This window comes from Battus philenor, unplaced genomic scaffold, assembly GCF_028537555.1.
Source record: "Battus philenor isolate CCGP_79_NKW_IND1 unplaced genomic scaffold, ilBatPhil1.0.hap1 SCAF_23, whole genome shotgun sequence".
NCBI classification, from domain to species: Eukaryota; Metazoa; Arthropoda; class Insecta; order Lepidoptera; family Papilionidae; genus Battus; species Battus philenor.
The window spans coordinates 5,616,566-5,629,503 of record NW_027181686.1 but is presented as its reverse complement, the minus strand read 5'-3'; the positions used below and the strand labels follow the sequence as shown (position 1 = coordinate 5,629,503).

Genomic DNA, 12,938 nt, shown 5'->3' with positions numbered 1-12,938 from the left:
GAAGTAACATACGGCCTTGGTTAAATAAAACATGGTTAAGTTTTGATGTGATGTATTGTAGGATTATTTAAATGGAACTTAATAAAAGTTATTTACATGTTAATAAAATAATTTAGCATCGGACAACGTTTACAATAGGAAAACGCACGTCAAAATATGACAGATATCATGTATTTTACAAATATAAAATAAATAATTTTTATGACATTGTGATGATAATATTATAAAAACGGCACATAACGTATTAAGTGTTTTGCGATACTTAACGTTATTATAATGTTGTTCACACAATGTACATTTCATGTCACTTTTTTTATAAAAACTATAAAAATTTTGATTATATAATTGCTATTCAAATATAAAACTGTAAGTCTGTTGGTTATAAAATTGTTTCATCTATCCGTAATAAAATACATTTAATTTACATAAACTAAACTGAAATATTCAGTTTAATCAGGTGTCAGCTTATCAAAGTTTATATAAAAGAGATCATAAGCTATTATTTGGTCAGTATACATGCTCTATATGTATTACGAAAAATATTCTTTGTAAATTGGAAAAAAATTTGTATACAAATGGAAAATAACAAGTATATTATTAGGTAATTCTTATACTTATTCGTTATCGCTTTGGTTTTTGTTTAAAAATAATTTTTAAGCATGTAAATCGCATTAAATGCATTCATATAGTCGTAACATAAACAGTTGAAAATTGAAAGTAACATTTTATCTAATAATATCACATAATGGTTTCATTAACTCATTATCAAACCAATTATAAATATTAATATTGTAAATAAACTTGCGGAATGGTTTCCGACGTGATTGCACATGTCCCCGCGGCAGTAGCAGTTGATTGTTTTAGTAGTGCGTTCGATATCACCTGGGTTCTCTCCGCAACCTTCCTCATACGCATCGTAGATGGTGTTAACTGGTCGCCACCTGCCGTTTATCTTCTTCTGGTCTCCGCTCATGGTTTGTTGCGCGCAGCCCCGCTGTATTGTTGTGGCAGTCACTAAAACAATCACATAATTGACTTCAAGTTAAAAATCATATTTGTTACATAAGACGTGTTTAAGAATACCAAATAACTTAGAACTTGTAAGTTCACCGCTACGTTTGTTAGTGTCTAAATTCGTATAGATCATTTAGCTTAATTCATTTTAAAGTATGAAGTCATTCGGCTATTGTTAGAGATAGCTTATTAATTAAATATTCGTCTGACCTAATATCGTGCTCCGGCAATTATCAGTGTAACACTAGTCGGGGGCCAGAGGATTGCATTGTGCTTGCTCTCGTCGCCTGCATTAGTCTTGTAAGAGTATCGAATTATAATAATAATATTGTAGAGTTATCGTATACACATTTATTTAAACCAAGTAAATTCATAAAAATTTTGTCACAAAATTTTTGCAATAAATTATAGGCAATTACTCTTAAAACAGACGCCATTTAGAGTTTTAGGTAGATTTTATTACACCGATATAAGAAATTTAGAATAAGTTATAATAATTTTATAATACACGTGTTTTTAATTTCTTTTTCTGAACATTTAAAAAATAACTAATACGATATTAATTATGGACTTGGTTTGGATATATTTATTTTGTGTAATTGTTCAAAATGATATTGATTTTAGATATAATAAATAAAATCTACGCATTTATGTTATCTGTAAAACAATGGCAAGTTAGTATAATTATCCTTTTTAACAGATATTAAATCATTATTCAAATAGGTCAAAGGTCAATTTTTATCGTAAAAACAACTAAAAAATCCGATCCATTAACTATTAGTTAATTGTCATGAAAAAGCGTTTTATGTTATTTGATAATTATGAAATAAATACAGATTTAAAAATTACATATCGTCATGATATTATTTTCCCCATAAGAACATATTTTTAATAAATATTACGCAAGCTTTTTTAACGAAACTGATATTTATCAGAATGATGTAAAAGTTTACTTAAATGAGTTTTGCAACAAACTTGCTTTTATATGAAACGATTTTATGATACGTATGTGACCTTCTTTTCATTGTATCACAATATAACTTGTACGCGGTCGTCCCATTGTATTCAAAAAATGTTGAAAAGTTAAAAATAGCTATATTTTATTGTAGGACTTGTTTATATATCAGGGTGAAAGGCCATTCTACTTTGACTTCGAAAGTAAAATTACGTATCCCAGCAATCGTCAATTCAATCTACTAAAGAATTTATTTGGACGGAAATACTGAGATCGGCATAATATTCCGTTTCGGTGGTACATATTAAAAACAACGAAACCAAACGCTTCTTTTGCATGCGAAGGATGTGCACTACAAAGGGATAAACGCTTAACATGCGCCACGACGTCCGGTGATAAAAAGATGACAGTGAAACTAGATTGTGTAATTCCTGTACAGATATCCAAATTGCAACCTGTACTATTCTTTTGTCCGTTGTGATACTTATTTACAATTACAATACACTTATAGTCTAAAAACAATTAACGGCCAGTTTTTAAAGTGCTTTTATACGGATGTAAAAATGTTAGTGTTTATATATTATATATATATTTATTTAATTACCTAATTTTTATTAGTTAACATTTTTAGGGTTCAAAAGACCAAAAAAAATACACTTTTGTATTTTGATTTACTGTTTTGTATTAGAACTAAGATATTTCATAAATTGAATTTACGTTGTCGTTTTTTTTTAATAATGGCTTAAGTTTAATTTGGTATTCTTTAGCATGTTTATACGCCAAAATACTGCTTAAAATGTTACACTTAGCATATGTATGCAATATTATAAACTTTGGTTGCTATCACACTATCGACTTTAATCAATGCCGATAAGCAAGTTAAAATATATTTCAGTTCTGTACGATGATTGTATTTTGGTATTTTTGGTTGACACTCAACGACACAAGGTGAGAGCTATGCTCGGGATTTGTACTTTTCACGTAGAACGTCACTTTTAGCGTAGAACGTCAATCTACAAGAGACCTTGTCAAGGTTGATGAAAGATGCTGGATGTGAGCCTCTTGGAAATCTATAATGTAAGTGGTCCTTTCGGAAATCTGTAAGAGAAGCTTATCTCCAGCAGTAGATTTCCTACGAAAGAAATGATGATGATAACATCTATTAAATGGGGATTGGATTGAATCTTACGTCCATTCCCCAAGTCCAGGGAAGTTATTCTCTTGTAGCACATGGAGGAGTGCTCGCAGTTGGCGACGTATCTCGCGCTGGAGTCGAAGTGCTCGCACAACACGTTTTCGTTGCCGTACGTTCGCTCCGGGTCGCATTTGTAGCACAGCATGCCCGATGACGCTGCAACATATATTATCGAAGCAAATAATGTATTTTATCTATAAAATAAAATTATTAGTGAATAACTCGGTGAAATATTAATTGATTGGTGTATTTATATTTTTTTTAATTTGCACATTTATAAATCGTTAACATAACGCACACTGGCGGTATCAGTTACCGCTTTAATTCAGTACAGCACAAGTGTCATACACATCTGGAGGCCGATGTATGGTGTTTGATAACAAAGAAACCATAGACCCGATCCATAGCTATGTTACTATGTGGTAGGGATAATGGGGCCATAAGCGGAGGCGGATGCGTGTGGGAGATCACGAGCATTGATTTTTAAACGTGCTTGAGCATTTGTTATATCAATGACGTGTACAGGTTCAGAAATTAATGTTGAATATAAGCCAAATACTGGTTGATTTATACAGCGAAATTTAAGAAAATAATATATATTCATATGTTGTTTATAGTTTTCATAGAAAAGGCAATATTTTCAGTGATTAATAATCAAAGACCAAATATTCCGATGCATATTTATTAAAGTAATATTTCTTGGTATTAGCACTGGCATATCTAGTTATCCGTCTCTATTGCCATTTCGCTTCTAGATATTATTTCGTTATAAAAGTGCTTTGCTTTCCTTCCTATATGTATATATATACATATAAATATTTGTATGTGTGTATAGATATAAGTATATAGTTATGCAAATAAGTCCATTGTAATTGATTGTCGAGCCACCTATTGGGTTTATACTCATAAAGCTTTTATAGTTCTACTTAACACGCAGACGATGCGCATGAAACAACGTTGTATATGACTAACTTATTTGAACTTTTACTACATGTTTCATTATGTTTAGAAAACACTAAATATTGCCCATTTTACACATTTGTTAATATAATGAATATAATGCATTTTTTTATGTTGAGGATAACTTTTAATTCTGCTGCCTGTTTAATATATAATACTTTGGTCAAAAAGTAAGGTAAATTATTATTACAATTTATTTTTTTAAATTATTCTCCCAAATCAATTTCATCCCCTTTAAATTAATCCCCATACGATGAAACGGACTTTTGCCAACGACTTTCCGAAACAGGTTGAGCAGTTTTTTTCTGGTAAAGCCTTCAAGAGCTTCTTCGATTCAGATTTTATCTCTTCGATCGTGTCAAAACAGTCCCCGTATTCAAATCAGACAATTATGGTGGTTGCGGAACGATATCAGTCCAGTTTTTGTGTTTAAAAAAATAAATGATTTAGGCAATATTCGAGACTTGATATGATTGAAACACAAAACATCCTTCTAAATGGTTTGTATAAACGGACGCTTGGCGTATATTATAGATAGTCCTACTAACCTAGGAAAAAATAGCTCATATCGCCCGGGAGTTTTAAATGACAATTTCACCTTACTTTTTGATTACAGTAGTATTCGCAGTGCCTCGCCCGCTTCGCATAGAACGCTGCCATTTGTGAATGTAATTTCATAAATGGAAATTTTATGACATGCCAAAAAGAGTTTTGGGCAGGTTTAATAAGTATTAGAAGTACAATTGGATTTTTTATGAACGTTCCATCAACAACACTCCGCTATATTTCGCTAAAGGAATGTTCCTACCAATCATTAAGTGTCTCAAGCCGTATGGTTCCATAGATACCGTGATGAAAGACATATATCAATATAAGACATAAAAAAGATTAGTGTTTTTATTTTGACCTTCAAACAAAGAATTTATTTTCGAAATTATCTTGAATTGACTTTGCGCACATTCATTTTTAGTGGGCGCAGTATTTGATATTTATGTTAAATTATATGAATATCTGCTGTATTTATAAGCAAGGTTAGCAATAGAATAATTCCGAATTGTTATAATAACAACACGCACTACGGATAAACTCAGTAGGGACCCTAGCTAAACAAATGAGTACTAACAGGATACGGACAGATTATATGTAGAAGTATATTTTATAATTATACAGGCTGATTATAAATCAACTTTGATGCTTAAATCGGGTGGTAGAGAAGTTAATATTCTTTGTTGTACATGCTAAAAACTTATATATAAGTACATAATAGTAAAGAAAAAACTACAGTAGGCGGTCTTATGACACGAGACAATTTCTTCCATAAAACCATGGTATGGACGCAATAGAAGTATAAATATAAATAACGGGTAGTTCACGTGTACATATATACAAAACATACATATATTCAAGTAAACATACACAAACATATATAAAGATGCATATAATGTGTTACGTGGACCGGAAAGTAATGTAGCTTTCTTAAGTTAAATTCGCACGACTACAATTTTAACAAGTTTTTATTTATAATCAACTATATTTTTACCTTCGTTCGTTATCAACAACCTTTTACCATGTAGTATACAAAATTTCAATACCGGAGCGGTAAAAATCAATCGGTTTTTCTGTAAAATATGGCGACAGAAACAACATTACTTACCGATCCCCCTAATATATAGCATATATACTTAAAATAAATACAGTATAATACAGTAATATAGTGGCTAATTACAGAAAATTAATTTAAAAAACGTTGTTACAATGAATGACATAAAAAAGTAAATGATTTTCATGCACCCTGTGATGTCCTTTCTATTACTATATAAAAATATTCTATTCAAATGATTTTATTCTCATGTTACCGTAAGGAAAACGACAGACAAAAAATAATTCATACTTGTCAATCGTCTAATTCAAAAAATAGCATTTTTATATACGTCTCATTATGTTAAAAGTGTGGAATACAGTAATGTAATATAGTATAAATTCTTAGCGGCAGAAGTAAACGACGCTAGTAAAATCTAAAGTGAAAGATTTTAGCAGAAATGTTTTAAAAAGAACTTTGCTGTGTGGATGCCCCATATAAAAGCTTTATCTCAGTAATTTTGCTTGTTAAAATATATATTTTTAACTAAGAATTCCAATGCATATGCTTTTGGGACTTAATAAATTTCATTTAAAATTAACAATTACAAAAAACACAGGTTGTTTTGTGCAAAAATGAAATAAAACTTGTAATTGACAAATATCGGTTCAAAGATGCGTGCTTGAACATTTAAACCGCATTAATTAAACGCTTAACGAACTCGCAAATTAGTCAATTTGTCCAATTGCTGATCGCAGTTTTAGGCAATTATAAAGCAATAATAATTCTTAGGCGCCTGTACGTTGTTTCCATGGGTTAAATGATTAAATAGTATACATGTGGTGTTAAAAATAAAAATAATAGTTACAATTGAAGCGACACGAATTACTCTGGTCATAAAGAAACTAAAATTGTTTTAGACCTCCTCTGAAGACATCTATTGAGGGAATATACCATAATCATTACGTTTTGCGATAGCGCAGTATGGTATTATGGAAAGCAGAATACGCTGCTGCGATCCACTGGAAACTTGTTTGTGAGCATTGGCAACCATACATAATTGACACACAAAGTGTGAATTATACAAAATAGTATCCCGGGCTTTGAACACGCGATTTACGCTTTCAAGCCCGAGTCCTTACCGCTAGGCTGCCACTGCTCAAATGTAGCTTTCTTTATTCAAATGTTGTACAGTAACATGTAAATATTGGTCTTGCACAGGGTTTGTATTTCAATAACAAGTAATTAACTCGGCGTCTTTATTTACCATCTAAAATTAAAACTGCTCGAATCGTTTTAACTGCGATTTCAGTGTATATCCACCGACCGCAAAGGTTATTTAACGTCAGGTGTAATGTTTATAAAGTTTTCCCTTTAAAAATAAACATATCTGAATATAAAACTTTCATCGATTTGTTTGAAATGCAAGTTAATGTTTTATCGAATGAAAACAATGTACGCACAAATTAGTTTTCATGATTTCCAAAATTTAAGTAAGAACACGTCATCGACTTTTCATTATATGACTATGTCTATTTGTTTTCAAATGCTACTAATATGTTTTAATTATATTTTGTAATAATGCTAATGGATATAATAAATGATTATTTTGAAAATTGTTCTTTTTACAATATATAATTAATTAAACGATCATATTCGTTAATAAAATATTTAATCTTGTTGAAAACTGATATTATTACTTTTCTTAAAAATTACGAAAGTGTATTTATTTATGTAATTAGAATTTTTTTAATAAAGAAGCCTCTATTTCTACTCTTTAATTAACTGTTGTTAATTTCACTAGTTCCCGTTGGTTCGCCTAAAAAAAGAAAATTGTCTCATACATCGGTAATTAATACCAATTTTTATTATACCGTTGTAGTAGTGCTTATATCCTAATATCACAAAAAAGCCAAAGTGTGCTTCGTCACATATTCATCTGAGCCAAAAATGATTAAAGTATTTCCAAAATTACATTCATAGACCTACATTAAGTTAAAAGTAAGCATATTTTTTTATATATTTAAATATTGATCTTTGAATAATATCATTAAACCAAACCGATATTATCTTAATGTCAGTGTTAAACAACCTAATGAGTATAAATAGTCAAATAATTAATTTAGTTTACCTTTAACACCAATTAATAGTTTTTTAATTTTACAAAATTATGAAAAAAAAAAACAAATTTATTACTTACATTTGAAAACGAAAAAGAGCTCCAATAAAAGTAAATGAGGTCCCATAATTTTAGATTAATTTAAATTATTTTAAAAATGAACACGCCTCGCCGTGTGTAATTGTAAACTTGGCACTTAAAACTACAATCGTCATTTAAGTGATAAAAATATATTGACACGTAACGCTAAAGTATTTAGCGGGACGCAATTGAACGGCGCCCGTGGCGCCATGTGCTCTGCACCCGACTGAAGCCGCCGTCTCCATTCAAGACATGATTCACAGGAAGGAACCTCAGTAGCGAAACGGGCGATGTCCAAATAACAAGGAAATTGGAGCCTTAAACTCGCACTGTAGCACCGAATCGAGCAATCAATACTGGCGCCGCCGCGAGACTGACCAACTTTTGTCGGAGCGGCGCCCGAATGTTTTTATTTTTTATTTTAGGACTATTTCACTTATTATCAGCCGGTGACAATAGATAAGGAATAATCCTTCAATGTTGTGTACGTCGTTACTTCACTACGAACAATCATTTAGATGAATATATTTCAGATATTTAGTTTCGTTAGAATTAATTTCGGAATTTGTTAAATTATTTTAAACAAAAAACGATGCTGTCTCTCAAATTGGGCGTGTATTCATTGGTGCGTTAAAGAAAATTGTCAATATTTTGAGTTGTATACAGGGTTAAAAGGTTACTCATTTGTCAGCAAAAAGATTTGAAGCTTTTTACACCTATTTCCAATCAACCCTTATGCCCAACCATATTAGGTTACTCTGAATCTATTGAAATTCGACTGACTACTCCTAGCACTCAGGAATAGATAGTAAATAATATTTAAATTTAATATATAGTAATCCGAATGAAAAGGAATAACGTTATTTATTATCAACTGTCAGAAAATATGTTATACATTCACCCCATAAAGCTAATCATTTAAACATGATTACAGCATAGTTTTTTTTGAATAAAAAGTGAATGTTTGCACTAGCTTGGTTTCAATATCGCGCGTTGCGGACATATGAATTACTATTTATATTAGTACTCCTTTTTTCACATCGAATAAAACATATGTGTTTCGATTATTGGCAGGTCGTTGACCGTTGACCGTTGCGAAACATTATTCCGTTATTATGAGTCAATGTAACTTTTTTATTTTATATTGTAATTAATAGCTATTTCACTTTCTGATCACGACTTACATTTTTTATCGGGGTCATTAGGACGACGTATAGCACCGATTGATTACGAAACAATGTATAATAGCGGAATTGTTTTTAATACATATATATGTATAATAATGTCCACACAGGCAAAATACTAGTCTTCATCGTACGCAACATCCTTCGATAATTGCGTGCGTGGTACGATCTGGAATTTTTATATTACATTTGTCCCTTATCAACATGTGTGAATCATTCTTTTTCTATGATGTTTTTGTGAAAATGTATAGACCGTAAGTAATTTGAATATAAGCTGATTTTAGTTGGTATATATTATTTTTGTACTAATGAAGTAATGAGCAGTGGTGGCACAGCGGCAGAGTAGTGAGACTTACGATCTTAAATTACGGGTTTGATTCCCGGGAAAAAATCCTTTATGATTTAAATTTTGTGCATTGATTAAATAGGGTTGCTTTTACTTACAAACAAGTTCTCAGAGGATGGGCAACGGCGTCCTCAGCATACTAAAACATTAGCTTAGGCCCGGGGTGAAGACACATATAATCAATTTTAACTACTACTCTTTATGAATACCAGACTGTTGTGCTATAAAACCAGCTCTACAAAACAGTACCCATCTAATCTATGTCGTAAATCTTATGTCCCTTTATATATTTTTGGGCGATGACTATGCTTTGCATTGACATCTATGAAGGGACTGATGGAGTACTTTTATTAAATTCATAAAACTGATGTACAATATCATACAAAATGAATTTTGAGGATATATTTAAATTCATTTACAGTTTTCGGCGTCTAATGAATTTTACACAATAATTATTTGGAATATTGGTTGAGTAACTTCCGGTACGAATAGTAATTTTTATTCAAATATTATGTTAGTATTTAATGGAATCAGGCATTACCTTGCGGACGTCCATCCTAAGTAAGAAAAGGGCCAACATTTAGCCAATATTGGCTAAATATTGGTCCTTCTTACTTATTATGTTAGTGTTTGTTGCACATTCGTAAATTTTATTTACAAAGATCAAACCGTTATGCGCTAGAATGACGAGTTGTATTTAATTAAGAAAAATAACAATAAGTCAACAAAAGTATAGAAACTAACAACCACTTTAATATTGTTTGTTGTTTTATAACGAAATAAAAAACTGTTTAATGTATCACAACATTTATTTGTGATAAATGAAATATAACAGTTAAAGCTATTTATGCGAGTGAGTCATTGCAGTTTTCAGCCCTTATATAAAAATCATCTGCAGAGGACAAAGACTTCGTTTATCATGAGTCACATATTTTTTAACATCGGCTTAAAATACTTTTAGTCGCATTCCCGAGTACATACCTCCTTAGCAATTATATTAAAAATAAGACTAGAAATACTTTCGCGGGACCTGTTAAATTACTTTGTAGCTATGTAGGCTAGTTAAAGTTTTTACTATATTGATATATGGTATTTGCCCGTCGGGATATACACATGAATATACAGCATCACTAGCAGAGCACTAACGCGTAGTTTGATCGTGTCGTTCCATTCTTTCGCTGGATTAGAATTTTTTGGTCTTGATGCACGTGGTTGCTTTATTGATATTAACAGATTCCGCGGGCTTGCGGGAACAGAGCGCGGAAGACGATTGTTCCAAACCTTGTTTATGTAACTTGACTAACAACAGCTCATTCAGTATTAACGGACTAACTAACGCAAGCACTACCGAAAGAAAACCTCATCTTGGGCTAATACTCGGTACGTATTAGGGGTTCCGAGTCCAAATTGTCTGAGAGGATGGAACTTTGACTTGGTCGGTTGCCATTACTTAACTAACACTACCACTTTAAAAGGAATTAATTAGGATGTCGCCAAGCTCTCATGGGCAGACGCTCCATGGAGTAACAACGCAAGGTACATCATGTATCCCTTTAAATTTTGGCTGTCATTCAAAATGCGTTTAACATTCCGTTAAGAGCATGCCTGAGAAGGAAGAACCTTGCATAACCGCATCTTGTATTATTGAATATTCGGAATATGTTTTTTGCACTATTTGGTTTCAAGGGCGCGCGTGGCGTCGCGTGACGAATACAATTTGCTAGAGGCGCACCTGTCTAAACTGAAGTAAATTTTATTAGCGGTTGTATATCACATTGACATATTTATGGAATGGATATAATACTAAGCTAACTGAACTAATAAATATTAAATAAACAACTACGATTTCAATCTTATATATCAGGTGATGTTCGAGGTTTTCATCTTTTATGGTCTTTGTAACTTCGTCAAATACAGAACTCAAGTTAAAAAGAAATACTGACTGACTAATAAATAATAGATTACACTATTTTTATGTAATTGTTAAATATAAATGTGATTCCCGTTCCCACAATGACAATTTTGTCTAAATGTACACTTTACAATTTTTCTATACCTTATCAAGGACCGTTCCTTTTTCAGTTGCTTATTTTCTTATTTTTTCCTAATTGCAATGAAAACATTTTTTTTCCTATTTCGTATATAATTTTAATTAAGAATTATTGCTTTTGATAATATAATTTGGTGGTCTAACACAACTATAATTTATATAATTTATTTAGTATTTTTTCATTTTAAATTTATTTTATTTCATTGAATTGCGCTAGAAATTTGACCTCGCCTTCTTCTGAAAATAATTAGGTTGAAACTGTTAGTAGGGCTGTCGGTCAATTAAAATAGTTATCAGGATAAGGATTCACAACGTGTTATGACCCACACAGCGAAAGTTTCAAAAGTAAGGAATTAAAATATGAGAAATTAGTAACCGAGAATTAGATACTTATGCTTAATAAACATTACAGCGGCTACAATGAGTACGATTAGCAAGAATATTAAAAAACTACTATTTTTTATGAATAAAATAAGTGTACCAATGGCATATGTACGTAATAGGTATTATTTAAAAAGTTCAATTTTCTAATTTCAATGAAAAGTGGTTAACTATACAGTCAATGATTTATGCCTGTGACCTAATTTTTGGGCTTATCTGTCTTGAAGAATAAGTACAAGCACTTGATTGTTACAGTATTTGAAGTTAAAGGGGTAATGAGCTCTCTCATATTACGTTAAAATTGACGACAAATTTGATATTAAGCTGTACATTATTCAACAAAATGATTTGTTTATATGAACCGTTTTAGCGGACTGTATCACTAAGAGAAACGTGAACGTCCTGCCTGACTTACTGAATTAAAAGGAAACAATATGAAGTACAACGTATAAAACCAATCTTTTAAATTAGCTTCTTTTTGTGTCGATGAAAGTAAATCACAATGTGAGGTAATTTAACAAAAATATTGATATATTCACTTTTTGCCTAATAAATGTTCTGGAATGATTTATCATCATATCACGAGTAGGACGTCCACTGGTATGAGACATAGGCTTCTGTCATAGATGTCCAACAAGCCTGTTTGGAAAAAGCCTCCACCCAGCGTCTTCCGCCGACCTTAATAAAGACGTCAATTTACTCCCACAAAAGAACCTTAAGGTCGCAACGGCCATCTGTTCTGCGTGCTATGTAGTCTACCTGCTGCCAACTTCAACTTACTAATTTGCTACTCTAAGTCCGCTACTTTCAGTCTCGTAGAGAAATCCCGACCATAGTCCTCACTATGGCTCGTTGAGCGATTGTTAGGTCGCCAATGAGTTGACAAGGACAGAAGATTGCACGCGGCTATTTCACCGCGTACCAGGCAGATTCTCACATATCAAAGCGTTGTTGGAGCTTCTTCTACCGCGTTTCCCAGACCTCAGGCTCCCTGATAGAATTTTTGGCGTAGAAATTATTCTGATAATCCAATAAATAGTTGGTTGGCGCATGAGTGACAGAACAAGCAGAGGT

The 12,938-nt window shown here is 31.8% G+C and overlaps 2 protein-coding genes across 2 annotated transcripts in view; one reads left to right on the top strand and one right to left on the bottom strand.

Annotated features, from left to right (window-relative positions):
• LOC137924078 (rabankyrin-5) overlaps positions 1-12,938 on the top strand; it is a 64,074-nt gene that overhangs the window by 10,265 nt on the left and 40,871 nt on the right. The window lies entirely within an intron of this gene.
• On the bottom strand, positions 393-8,287 carry LOC137924247 (uncharacterized). The gene is made up of 3 exons (XM_068767627.1): positions 7,904-8,287; positions 3,159-3,320; positions 393-1,014 (listed from the first exon to the last, which is right to left on the bottom strand). The coding sequence occupies exons 1-3, from the start codon at positions 7,947-7,949 to the stop codon at positions 755-757; spliced, it is 468 nt and encodes a 155-aa protein (XP_068623728.1). The 5' UTR covers positions 7,950-8,287; the 3' UTR covers positions 393-754.